Consider the following 13,780-nt stretch of genomic DNA (forward strand, 5'->3'; position numbering starts at 1 on the left):
TATGCTCTGTTTTGCACATTCGTTATTTTTTCCACTTTCTATTTGGGATCACACCCCCCCCCCCCCCCCCCCCCCACACACACACACACACACACACACACACACACACACACCTCCTCAGCTCTGTCTTCTGTCTTCTCTACATATAAGTCAGCCAGCCTCACATTAATCCACATTAAGGGTCAGTTTGAGCAGGTCCACATATTTTTCATTGACTTCTTACTTTAGTGACAGTGTATCAGAGGGTATTTACATTAAAACAGATGTTGCAAAAATGTTTGTCTCGCTATTAAAAGCAAATTAATTATTTAAAATGAAAACAGTTCATGTTGTACTCCAGACAGACACAAGTTGTGATCCTAACAAGTCATAGAAAATACACCTGGCTGAGGTCTGGATACTATGTGTTCTGCTGTTTGATGTGTCTGCAGGTGATTGACAAGAATGAGTGTGTGCATGTCGGTGTGTGTCGAGGGTAAAGGTGTTGCTGCCTAGCAGAGGATTAATTAGTCTCACGGCTGGCACTCCTTACCCTGTAGAAGATCTCTGCGGCTTCATCCCCTTCATCTAAGACCCAGCCGCACAACAACAGCCCTAAGACATGTATGCATAGTGTGTGCCATTGGACTAAAGGGCTCTCAGGTGGTAAACGACTGTCTGTGGGCAATTGTGACTGCTTGAAATTTGATAATAGTCAATGCTGCCCCTCATGCCCCACAGCAGCATCATATTCATTATGCTTCTCCTGCTATAGGCAGAACCTTTCTGAACCGGCCTTATGATCACCAGCCAGCACTTACACACCTTATTGTTTAGCTAATGCTTTTGGAATTCTCTCACAAAAACTCACCCACGCAGACTGAGCACTGGATGACAGGAAGGTGTGCAGATTGAAGCGACAGATCAGTGAGTCCAGCAGCAGTTGGCTTTACTTCAGAGTAATGTAAGGTTCCCTCAGGTTACATCATTCAGTAAATTCTTTAAAACTGCAAATATGATACAGAAATAAAGTATTCCAAAAAGTTGTGTGTCATTCATCACTTGGTGAATAAATGCAACACAATAAAAAGCAATTATGTTGAAAAGAAGGCTTGTTTTGGCTTTCATGACTTGCAGTAGCAACACAGAGGAAGAGAAAAATGTGCACTGAGGTTAAGATCTAATGACTAAACGGTCTGCTAATTTTGTCCTGCAGTCTTTTTCCAGTAAAATCATATTTTATTTGACATATTTTTATTTATTTCACATATAATGACTTCTAATTAAATGTTTGAATGAACTAGAAAATGTTGTGATTAGAAATGTTCCATTTAGCCATCTCTTGGCCATTAACCAAGCCTGTCAGCATCAGCAGTTATGACAAACAACCATCTGTGATGTATTTACTACACTGTGTATGCTGATACTGCTGATGTAATGCCTTTGGTGTTGTTTGACTGCATAGATTTTAATCTATTAAAGAGACAAGTATATATAAAACGTTCTCTCGATTATGACTTCTTAAATCATAATCCAGTTTAATTCAGGTTTTGTTAATTGTTATAAAATTCCTATGAATATGACTTCAGACTTAAACTTATCAACCACCCATAGAGATCACACACCAGAAGGAAAATACTATATATCAAATAATACACTGAAATGAAATACCATATTTTTTCTATCATACATCTTTATTAAGGCATACTTTATGTACAAAATAAGTTATATATACAGTTTGATTCTGTGAGGAGTGTGTGTTTTTACATGTTCTACTGTACTGAATGTGCTGCTGAGGTAAGTCTGTCATTTTTTTTGGATTCTGTATATAATTACGTCAACTATAACTATAACTAGCATAACTAGCAATACATGTCTGCCAAAATGTGTGTATTTCTGAAAAGAGGCTTCTCTTAGTCCAGATTTTTAGATTTTAGTTTTTTCTATAAAAATTCCACCTTAAATCTGTAGTATAAAAGAACATGAAAATTACCATGGCTTTGATGACAACAACCCTGCTATAAGAAAGCAGCATATTTGTTGTAAGCTTTATATCAAAGACAAACACACTGGGTACATACTTGATAAACATGCTCATTAATTAATTTAAAGCACTGGAGGCCAGCCCCAGGTTGCACTATGGAACAGACAAACCACATTAGGAAAGATAAAACTTCAAGAGCAGTCATGGGACATTATGTAGACAATATCTGGCAGTATATTAAGATAATAACAGATCAAAGTGAGTCTAGGCATAGCTTGGACTTACTGCTGAATTGTGAAGCTTAAGCACTATAGACTTGACCTACAGCATTCAAACTGTGAACACCCTCCCTGCTAATAGAGTCCATTACCAAAACCCAATGCTACAGTCTGTGTACTGTACATACAACACCTAACCAGCTTCAGCTGCTTTTTAGAACTCACACAGCCGCATATCGTTCTCATTTAGCATATTGGTCCCATAGGGAGAGGCGAGCTTAAATCCTGTCTGAGCATGACTGACCCAACCACAAAAGCTGAATAAGATCAGAACAACTGCAGTGCTGCCTCCGCCGTGGCCAGCAGTGTGCCTGCACCGTTCAGAAACAGAAACGCCGGGGGGGCAGTTAGTCATTGCTCTGCCCTGGCATCGCTCTGCTTTATGCAGGGTTTTTACAGCTTTTCCACTGGGCTTTCAGTGGTTAAGTGGCCCTAAATGCTTAATTAGGTGCTGGAAATCACAGGCACTTTGCACCCGCTCTGTAAACCGCAACACTTCAGCCTATTAGGGGCACAGGAAGCCACACGCCAAATAATTAGAACAGGCGGCAGCACTAGACCACAGTATTGGGGTGTACACTGAGCAGGGGGGGGTTTAAGGAAGGTCACAGACTGGGTCTCTGCTGAGGAAGTAGCTGCAGTATGCTGATCACTGTGTTAAAATGTTGTAGAAAGTGTGGACATGTGTGTGAATAGACAGAGTCCAGGCACAGACTAACACTGGGTACATCCACAATATGGGATCAGTGCTTAAACACTGAACATGCCACCAAAAGCAAGTCCATGTGTTTGGGGTTTTCTTTTGTAGTCGCGTGGTTGGTTGAACTTTTCCATCACACCACATCTGCTTGTGATCATTGTTTCCACACTTACCACACATATGTTAATCGATGAATAAATCTGAGTTGGTGATGTAAACTAAACAACATCAGAAAGTCAGTGCAACATGTATTCTATCCTTAAAAATGAAAAATATCAGGATCGACTATTGTTTCTGCTGTGCGTTTGCCGGTGAAATGGTGTTGCAGTGGACGACACGGGGGTGTCCACAAAGATCTCAAGCAAGTTTAACAGATGGAAGCTGAGCTGAATGATGTTTCAACATTTCCAGCTGGGAATGATGATTGTATTCTAAGTAGGCTGCTGGATCTGCTGTCCTTCCTGTGTGATGGCAGCACGGACAAAAAAAAAAGTTATGAATGGTAACTGATGCTGTGTCAAACCAGGTCACCTTTTTTTATGGACACGAAAATCTTTCTGGGTTGCAGCATGAAGGTTTCAGTTCTTCCTATTAATCCTCCATAAACAAGGCACTTTATAAGTTTCAATTGCTTTCAAACAGTACATCATTGCACCTTATAATCATTGTATTGCGTCCTGCGCACAGTCCATGTGGCTTTTTTTGGTCAAATTCTGTAGCATTCAAGAAAAGCAAAACCTAGCACACTAATGCTGACTATTATATTCTTCCAGAAAAAAGCAAATATAATGACAAAGCCCACAAGAGAACCAGAATGTGAGTTCCTCTTTGTTATCTGTATCAAGTGTTTAAGCACTTTGAAAAATGGAAAATTAATGCAAACGCTAGCTTCTTGACTGAAAACCCATAGTGAGAAAACAGGATTGTGGACATGAAGCCCACAGACATTCTTCATGTAATGTACTGTATGCTGTGCTGTCGTCCTTGTCAGAACAGCATCTGTCCTCACATATAGTATGTGTACTGTCAGGCAGCTGAGTCTCAAGTTTCAGTATTTAGACACTGGCGCATCGTTGGGAGGGAGATGGGCAGAGGGAAGGACAGACTAACTGACTGTGAAAACTGTTGATCCCTTGCCGTCCAGCCACGGCCACCACCTCGCTGCTGCCCAGCACATCTGTGCAAAGTGACTCCACCACGTCCAGCCTCTCAATCTGCACCAGGCGTGTCAGGAGGTCAGGTATGCTGTATCCTGCCGTGCTCACCCTCTCGAAGAGCTGCAGGCCATCGCTCATGCCGCCAATCTCATCACGCTTCAGCCCAAAGCTCTCTGCCAGGTGCCTCCATGTCTTCACCACTGCTGCCTCGCTGCTGTAGGAAGAGCTCAGCATGCGGCTGGCCTTCTCCAGGCAGTCGAAGGGAAGCTCTGTGGGGCTCAGGCCTGAAGAGGCGATGAGAATTCATGTAATGTTTGAAAAAGTTGCTGTTTATTACTTATTGCTACAGACATAATACAATGGTAATGTTTTGTCTCACTGCCTGTCTCTGATGTTGATGTGCTGGGTGTCACAGGCTATGGTGCACTATGATTTTAATGTGCCCTTGAAGCAGACATTGCAAAGGCTGGAAAGGTGTTATTCCTTGCCCTGGCATCAGACAAGGGGCTCATCTCCAGACCACTCTGCTGGACCTCAGTGCTGCCTGTGACACTATGGATCACAGTATTTACTTCACAACTTAGAACATGTGCTTGGGATTAAAGTGTGAATTTATCAGATAGATTCCATCTTGTCCATATTAACGTCTCCACTTTGTATATACGGTGAAGTCATGGAATTCCACAGTTCCTCACTTCATACTTGTTTCCCCTGGGGAATATTATTAAGGTGGGCAGGATTCTATTCATTGCTATGACACTCATGTACACACAGGTATTCATCTATCAGACTAAATAAATGTCTTAAGACATAAAGGCCTGGATGCCTTGTACTGAGAGTATTGATTGTAGTCCTAAACACCTAATTCAATATACTCTTCCTCTGGTACAAGTGTTAGAAATGTTAGCAATAATGTGACAGACTCACCCTCTGTCACGTTGCAGGCCCTGGCATACAAATCGAGGATCTTTTTTCTTCGACTTTGTAGCATCTGGTTGAAACAAAACAAAACGAAACAGAAAATATTTATGAAATTTCATAATGAAAAAAAGAAAATGAAATGAAAAGTAAATCTGCTCATAATCATATTATTTTAATGCAGCTCTATCTTCTTACCCCTGGTGTTTTATTGTTGTTGTTAATGGCGTTCACACTGCTGCTGCTGGTGTTGCTGACACTGCTGATGTGGTTGGAACTGTTGTTGATGTTGTTGGCCTGGTCTGATGCAGCAGCTGGACTGCCATTGCAGGCACGGCCACGGTCCAGGGGTCCCAGAGAGAGCAAGCACAGGTCAGGTTTGTTGCTCAGGCTGGGGTTTGTGTTAGTGGTCTCTGTTGATCCTTGTTTTTCTGATGCTGGCTCCTCATCGCTGTCAATGCTGTGGCTCAATAGCTGCTCATTCTCTGATGAAGCATCGTTTTCACTGAAATATAAAAAACCAAACATATAGATCAAACACAGAGCAGTCATGTCAGGTTACATTTTTAACAGGGTGGTTTTACTGCAGCTGCTGCAGCTCAGCTAATTAAATCCTGTGGAAGCAGTAAGAGGGGACGCAGTATAGAACAGGTTTTCTCTCTTTTGGCTTCCTTTACGAAATTAATAACAGCATGGTGATATGCATAGGTTATATGTTGTGACATTTTGACACACAAAAAAACATGGATGCCAAACAGGAGGTGCTAACTTTTAAACATGACTGTAGACATGCAGTTCGCAGCATGTTCTGTAACAGTCCTACATTACAGATTATGACATAATAAATGACAAAAGCTTTGCAAACCTAACGGGAACTCTGAGAAGAATACTGTTTTGTTGCTATAGCTGCTGATGTTTCTCAGCAGTTCCTGTGATTGACTGAAATAGCTCTGCATTTTACAATATGATACCATGTAATATTATTTTATTACCGACTTCTTCCCTTCTCCCTCCACCTCTGCCGGCATGCTCGCAGAAAGCACCTTGTTGACAGAGATGCTCACAGAGTGCCATTGTTTGGACGTCCCACTGTTTGGACGTCCCACGCTCTTTTCCTGAGCGCGCACACAAAATGGCATTGTTTCCCAGACATCTAACACCCACTCTGGCAGTTAATGCAGTGAGTTAGCACATCCTCTGGCATGCTGGTGTACCACAGTATTTACCACTGTTTATGCTGAGGAGTGTATGTGTGTGTGTATTTGACCTTCTTAAATTTACACCTTTTCCAATCATTTCTAAACATTCCTAATACATGTGCTGTAAAATATGAGCAGTCAGTTTTGTAAGGAGCACTGGATGTTAGTAAGCATTTCCATTGCAACATTGCTCTGCACATTAACCACTGTATATAAAACAGCATTGTCCCCACAAGGGACTATATATGCAAAAGAAAGAGGGTGAGAGAACTGCAATTCTTTTGTTGTCTGCCAGGACATGCTTTCACCTGATGGCGGTTTTGGGTGAAACCTGGAATAAACACCTCTACCCTACCCGACAACAACCCCATGTCTCTCTCTCTCTGTTTGCTATGCTTCAGGGCTCATCAATGCCCCCTCATCTACCTTTACAAATCTAATTTCCTTGCCTGCTCCAAAGCCAGGTATCACTCCCTGCCTTATTAGAAACAACTAAAAAGTCACATGAACATGTTTTGCACATTACACACATATGTGTATGTATATGAAGGGAAGCAGAAGTGCTACTATTTTTGCACTGACTTGTTCTGTGGTGGCTTAATTATGGGCAGACTGTGAAAAAATGATGTTGTGTAACCTGGGTGACGCCACGTAAATGCAAACACAGACACCCATAATACACAACTCAGTGATTAGTATAAAACAATGTATAAAAAAGCACCTACACAATGTGTACACAGGTTTCCACTTTCACACCATTCACACAGAAATAATCAAACCTACATATAATTAAAATGATTCGTCAGTAAGTGTTAAAACAATGTACTACACATATGCAATAACTGTTCTACCATTGTTTGCTAGGAACAATTTTCATGTTTTGTGTTGCTGAGCTAAAACCATGCTGTGTGTTAAAGCTGCAGGGTATTGAGCCAGTAATCACTGAGAATCTTTATTGTGCTGTCTGATTTGTTCACCCTGACAGCTGAATGCAGCCTCTCACCTTTTTACCGTCTTCTGAGGAGGAGCTTTCAGTTTGTCAAACTCATCTTTCTCGGAGTAGATCACCACATTGTCTGAAAAATCAAAAAGGAAATAATACATTTAAAATATAAGGAAAACGGTGCGTAAGACATCAAACTAAAATTGCTAACCTCACTTTTCCATAGGAGAATGAGAATTGAAATAAATTACAAAATAATACGAATACAAAATAAAAAAATCATTGCTGATCCATTTTAAATATGGACCAGCCCACGTCCTAGGACTGACATCGGGGAGATTGAGTGATCTGAGAGATATTACATCTCCCTATTTTATTAAATTGATGAACAGCATAGCCTACCTTAACTTAAACTGTCAAATACACATAGATTTACCTAGCTATGACAGCTTTTTTAAAATGATCCTGGAAACAGCTTTAAGTGATGATAATTCATTTAGATATATTTATATTGGCATTCCACCATAGCTTAATGAGAATATCACGTACAGCTTACCACATGGTAACTAAATCAAAGATGTAAATTAAAAAAAAAAATCTTAAATCCAGTTTTGTGGGCTGATCTCTTGTTGCCAAGCTAGACCACATCACGTCTAGTGTTTGAAATATATGTTGACATGAGTGAGAACACACAAAGGAGAACAGATTCCTCAGGCTAAAATTATTCTGAAGCAGCTGCTGTTGGAACAATGTATAAAATGATTTCAGTGAATGCTGAATTACATCATGGACTCTGATAGGAAGAGACAGCATAATGAGTGAACACCTACTAAAATGTGTGTGTGTGTGTGTGAGAGAGAGAGAGAGAGAGAATTAAAGTCTTTCATCTTACAGATGAGTCTTATTAAGTCACTGTCTCCATGAGTGACAGCCTGCTCTGGTAGAGCTCCAAGCAATGGGCTTCCATCCCACACACACACACACACACACCGTCATCCATTAACTCACACACACACACTGACACAGCTACTTGTGATAACCCAACATTAACTAACAATGCAGACATTTACTTTTAATAATACTCTAACCACTAGTTCATGGTTTTTTATAGCTATTGCATTTTTAGGTAATAACGTGTCTGTGGCCATGGATACAGTGTGTGTGAGTGCATGTGCATTTTTGCATTGACACCACATGTAAGTGGTTAGTCAGTCAGTCTGGGAGAGAAATTGAACAGAGCATTATTGTCAGAAGAAATGGTGCCTAAAGCAACGTATGGCTTCAGTGTTGGAAGCCTCACATTCCAATATGATATACTCATCTCGCTGCACGTCTGTCGGCCTCTACAAAGCAGTACACATACATTTGCATACATTATTCTAACAATCATAAACATACACATGAAACTGACACATGGAGCTGTGAGTCCAATTCTGATGATGACAATACATCAGTATAAAGCAAACACACTGACAGTAACATTATTTCACCTTATATAAAATAAGGAGCTTCAATTAAATTAAAAAACAATAGGTAAGCATTGAGGACGTAGACTTGTGGATGTGGGCTCATGTATAAGTAACATTAACATGACATATAAACCAGTCACATGATCACCTGAGTCAAGGGTTTAGCAGCATTATGCGGTGCAAATTATATACAGTGTCCGCTGCTGGGTGGTATCCTGTGTGTGACTGTTCTGGAGTCATTTTAGAATCATTACAGCTAAGGATGGAAACAGAGCTAATTATAGTTTGGCTTGTGACTGTAATTATGTAGCTTTGTGTGCTGCATTTGGTGTCTGATTTTACTTCAGCTGCAGTTAAAACTGCATTAAGTTATTGAGAATATATCTTGTGGGCTCGTTTTTGAAACTGCAACATGCAAGTGGTGTTTATGGAAACATGGTATCAGTACTTAGTGAGTGTTGGTATGTTTATTTTCACAGATATGAAAACACTCAAGTTAAAAAACAGTCATCACATAAACGCTCTGCTTTTTTTTAAACCTGTGCATGTGGCCAAAAATGTGGATAAAGTTAGAACAGCAGTGTGAGCAAATCACGTCTTTGTGTCCTGTCTCACCTGGGATGTCCTTTTTGTCTTCCTGTTTGTGGGTTTGGGCCTCCACTACTTTCACAACTTGCCCTGGGCAACACGCTGCATACACATACACACAAAATGTCATACAACACAAACCTTTAAGATGAGATAGTGTATGTATGTATGTATGTGTGTGTGTGTGTGTGTGTGTGTCTCACCCTGGCCGCTTGGTTTGGCCTTCAGGATGTAAAACATGATGATGAGAACAATGGCGATTGCCATGATGAAAATGGTTGACATGGCGATAATGAGAGCTGTTGCTAGGTGACTCTGTCCATGAGAATCTAAAAATCAGACAAGGAGATGGGAAAAGAATGAACAGAGACAGATGAAGGCTGTGTATGAAATCGCTGATTCTGTGTTTGTACATACCTTTATTGACATGTGGGAATACAGTGGTGCTGCCAGGGTCTAAATCATTTTCTTTTAGTTTCTTGGGTTGTATGCCTGTAAAACACACAGAGATTCATATGATTCAGGGCTTGACATTTTTTAAATGGTTAAGATGTTTTGCTTGTCTGAAATGGAAAAAGGTGTTTGCACACTATAAGCAAACATTGGCATTGCCACTTCTAAAATGTAGAATCGAAATGATGGACTTGTACTTTAAATGCAAGCTGTGAGCATGTTATTATACCGTATCTGAATACAGTATGTTTAATCATGTACATTCAGCCATATTAACAACAGGCTGCACGCTGTCCTCTCCCACTGCTCCTCTCTGTCTGCTTCAGCAGCACAGTCTACGAAAATATTTTTACCATCAAAGGATTAAAGGAGCAAACGTTTCCGTCACAGTTAAAGAAGTCCTAAACTGAATGTGATCTATGTGAACAAGCAGCCACATTAATAAGCAGCTGTGTGACATCAAGAAGAAGATTGAGCAATTACGACATGGATTTTCACATTTGTTAATGCTGAGCCTGTATTGACGAATAGTTTCTTTGAGTTAGGTACATTGGGTTTATTCATGGATGGTTAGTTAAACCTGCTTAGGAAGCTAACAATGCTAACAGGCTGTTCAATGTTGTGCCTTGCATTTTAGTCAGCAAGTGTTCAACCAAAAAACTTTCAGCATAAATAATGCAGACTTTGAAAAGTTGTCCCTTTATGTAGTGTAATGATTGTATGACTGTAGTAGATTGTAGAATGGTTATTAGCCACCTATTTAATTTGTAATAACCTATATAAAAGAAACTGTATTAGAAAGCAGTGCTTTCCTTCAAAGCTGCTCTCAAACATTTCTACCAGACTTTTCGCCAGGCTAAAGTAACTGACCGGAACACTGTCCGGTTTGCTGACATGGCCCAAAATCTTAAACTGGGATCAAAAATCTTGTATTGACGTAAGAGCTTTTACTCCAACGACTGTTCATTCTCATACACATGTATATAACCACACAATGAGCGGTCAGGAGAAAATCAGACACCTGCTGTAAACAAGATCTTTCTTGCAACAAACACGGTGATTTTCATGTGACTTGTTCTATCCAGCAGAGTGAATGAACATGTGAAAGTACCATCGTGGAATCCACTAAATGTCAGCAGTGTAACTGTATTCTAATTACCATTTTCTTAGACTGTAACTGTAACAGAATACAGTTACTCATATTTTGTATCCTAATAACAGAATGCCAGTACATGTAATCTGTTACTCCCCATCCCTGGGAATGGCCAAGTCAAATTCCTGACCTTGATTAAAGTGAATGTTGTGGAAAGACCTGAAGCAAGCAGGAAACCCACTAACATCTGAGGAACAGGATAACGTTCTTCCAAGCCATAAATACATGTCAAAATATGTCTATGTGGTTTGACTAGGTTCTCTTTACCTTTCCATTCTGAAAGATTCACATTTAGGCACAACTAGCACAAACACCACGTCTTGCTATCATTGCTTTTAAATGAACATTGCAGAGATGAACATTGCATCACCATTTTCTTCCATAAAATAGAAGATGTTTCAAATCAGTCAAGGAGGATGTACCCTGCTGTGTGGTTTGGTCATTAGTTACAGGCAGAATTCGCATCCCATCAGTGTTGGTGGTATGTCAGCTTTGTCCTTGTGTTTTATTGACGTTTTTCTCTGAAAGGGTTTTATGTCATTATTTTTCAAGTGGTAACATTCCCCAAAACCAATCATCTGCAATAACAGCAGTAAACTGTGATTCGTGTCAGACCATCTGCTGCAGCCATAAACAAACAGTGTGGATACAAAGCAGCAAGTCTCCGTCCAGATCTCTCTATCCCTTGTTGCTTCCCATCTTCCAGCCACCTCCCCCTCAATGTGTTTCTTTCTCCATTATTCATCAACTGTTTTTCGTCTTTCCTAATGGAGCTGTAAACTTCTGGCTGCTCATAAATCAACTCTTTTATTTCATTGACTTGATATACTGTAGACTTCTCTGGCATGTGCCCTGCTGCTTCCTGAAGTCTCAGAGCCTCCTGTCATCCCCCCCACAGAGACACACACAACCCAGTGCCCTGTGGCTGCAGACATTAAGTCAAGGTATGTGTTTACACTCTCTGGATAAGGATATGAGCCCAAACTGGAATTCTGTTTAGCGTCTTGTGGTTTAATCTGTTAATCATGTCTTGCGGGATGAACACACACTGCAAAATTACAATTCTGCAGGGCAATAAGGAGACTCGGGTCCAAACACATGGAGAGGAGCAGAATTACAGAGCTCAGAAGATACATAAAGAATATCAAAGCATTTTTGTTTTGAGGTGAGAATACTGATACCTCTATCAGAAGGTATTAAGCAAAGGTTAACTGTGAAATTGTGATATCAGTTTATGATCTCTGTTGAGAGTGAAAAGCATTCATCTTAAGTATTTAGGCACCAAAAGTCAACAGATAAGAAAGGGTGACAGGCAGAACTCAAGCGATGCCTACAGACTCCACAGCCTGCCAAAGAGTAGCATCAGCACAAGCACAAACATGCTAATCATTGCTCTTTCTCATACCCGCTGAAGTTTTAATTATCTCACACACACAGAGTTAGGCAGGAGCCAGGGTAATTTACAGACTACATGGCAAGTGTCAGCCTGCCTTCACCTGAAGCGAGCAGAACTCCCAGCTTCCAGCTCCCTTTTTATTTATTGTGTTATTTGGATGTTTTCCTTAAAAGGGGTGCAATTAAAATCAGTTAGAAGAAATAAACAATAGAAGAAGATTCATTTTATCTTTGATGCAGACTAATCTATTTCATTAAGCCAGCTTGATAACCACATGCTTATTATTGTCCATAATAGGGCAATAACAACTACTGTATATTAGATAAAGAAGAAAATGAAGCAGAAGAGTTATATTGTTAGTACAGATGTTTTTATAGGACATTCCTTTCTATTATTAGATATTGTGTATACAAAAGATGCACTTTTTAATCACTGTTAATACTAAAAGAACCAAACATTAAGCAGTGACAGACCAAACACTATTTCTTAAATGTCCAGTGACCCCATGAGGGTCAAACTGCAACTCAACTCAGTGTTGTCACGTCTGACAAACGCATGTCAGGACAGGGAAGATGTTAGATGTCTGCTTGAGAAGAGCGCTATATTTCCTGTTCCTACGAGATTTTCATTTTGATGCAGATTTTTTTAAGTAATTTGTTTGACTGAATATTGGGCTTAATGCTTAAAACAATGTAAGAATGACATAATAACCATAACAATAACTTTAATGTGCTTTGAATACAGTGGAAATTAGGACTCTGTTAGAAATGAGTGGCATTGCTGGTCTTACATTCTTTGGTGTTGCGCGGTGCATTCTGACAGGAGTGGCACACCATCCCATAGAGGTTTCTGGGTCTGTTCTCCAGCATGTAATGCCTGAAAGAAATAAAATACATGGTTTTGTTAGACTAGATATACAAATATCATCCTCTTGGGTCATATGTGACCCAATTCTTTTTTTACATCCTTTGCCTACATGATCATGAACCCCAGTGAATCCCAACCTGGCCCCTGACCACAAAAACACAGAAGGTAAGTTCAGGAAGGTGTGTGTTGTATGGCCCCTGTGCCTTCTACACATACAGTGCATAAGTATGGGGAAGCAGCTGAGGTGAAAAGTTTGACTGTGTGAACAAATGTACATAATTGATGCCCTAAGGGTGTTAAACTCATTGGTTGGCTTGGTGAAGCTATCAGTCTGAGTCATGAAGCATGTATGACAGCAGAGGAGTCAGCCCTGCTAATGGCTCATGGTGGTATTTAATAATTTAAGCTTGAGGGGAAGAGCAGAATAGCAGTACGGCATGTTGCCTGCAGGTAATGAACCTATGGCTTCATATGAATAGCAATGTCAGCTCATGGACAGTTGAAGGCATTTGATTTGATGGAATTTGGACAAAGAGACTTAAAGAGATTTAAAAATGTTCATTCTGTTGTGGCTTGTACATTTACTGCATTAACCGTAGCTGTTCTGCAGCTGATTCAAAGCAATCAGAAGTGATCAGAATGAATACTTCAGATATCCATAGTACTCATTAATTATCCAATTTATAATCCATTCAT

At 40.1% G+C, this 13,780-nt stretch overlaps 1 protein-coding gene across 1 annotated transcript in view; it reads right to left on the bottom strand.

Moving 5' to 3' along the window:
- Positions 1 to 1,735: 1,735 nt before the first annotated feature.
- Positions 1,736 to 13,780, bottom strand: part of edar (ectodysplasin A receptor) — a 30,451-nt gene continuing 18,406 nt past the window's right edge. Inside the window, exons 5-12 of the mRNA XM_028393141.1 lie at positions 13,008 to 13,093; positions 9,633 to 9,707; positions 9,419 to 9,544; positions 9,243 to 9,317; positions 7,219 to 7,291; positions 5,215 to 5,521; positions 5,026 to 5,089; positions 1,736 to 4,382 (exon numbers count right to left, since the gene is read on the bottom strand). Coding sequence (XP_028248942.1) covers positions 3,997 to 4,382; positions 5,026 to 5,089; positions 5,215 to 5,521; positions 7,219 to 7,291; positions 9,243 to 9,317; positions 9,419 to 9,544; positions 9,633 to 9,707; positions 13,008 to 13,093 — 1,192 coding nt within the window. The 3' untranslated portion in view covers positions 1,736 to 3,996. The remainder of the gene's footprint in view (positions 4,383 to 5,025; positions 5,090 to 5,214; positions 5,522 to 7,218; positions 7,292 to 9,242; positions 9,318 to 9,418; positions 9,545 to 9,632; positions 9,708 to 13,007; positions 13,094 to 13,780) is intronic.

Source organism: Parambassis ranga, chromosome 21 (genome assembly GCF_900634625.1).
Source record: "Parambassis ranga chromosome 21, fParRan2.1, whole genome shotgun sequence".
Taxonomy (NCBI): domain Eukaryota; kingdom Metazoa; phylum Chordata; class Actinopteri; family Ambassidae; genus Parambassis; species Parambassis ranga.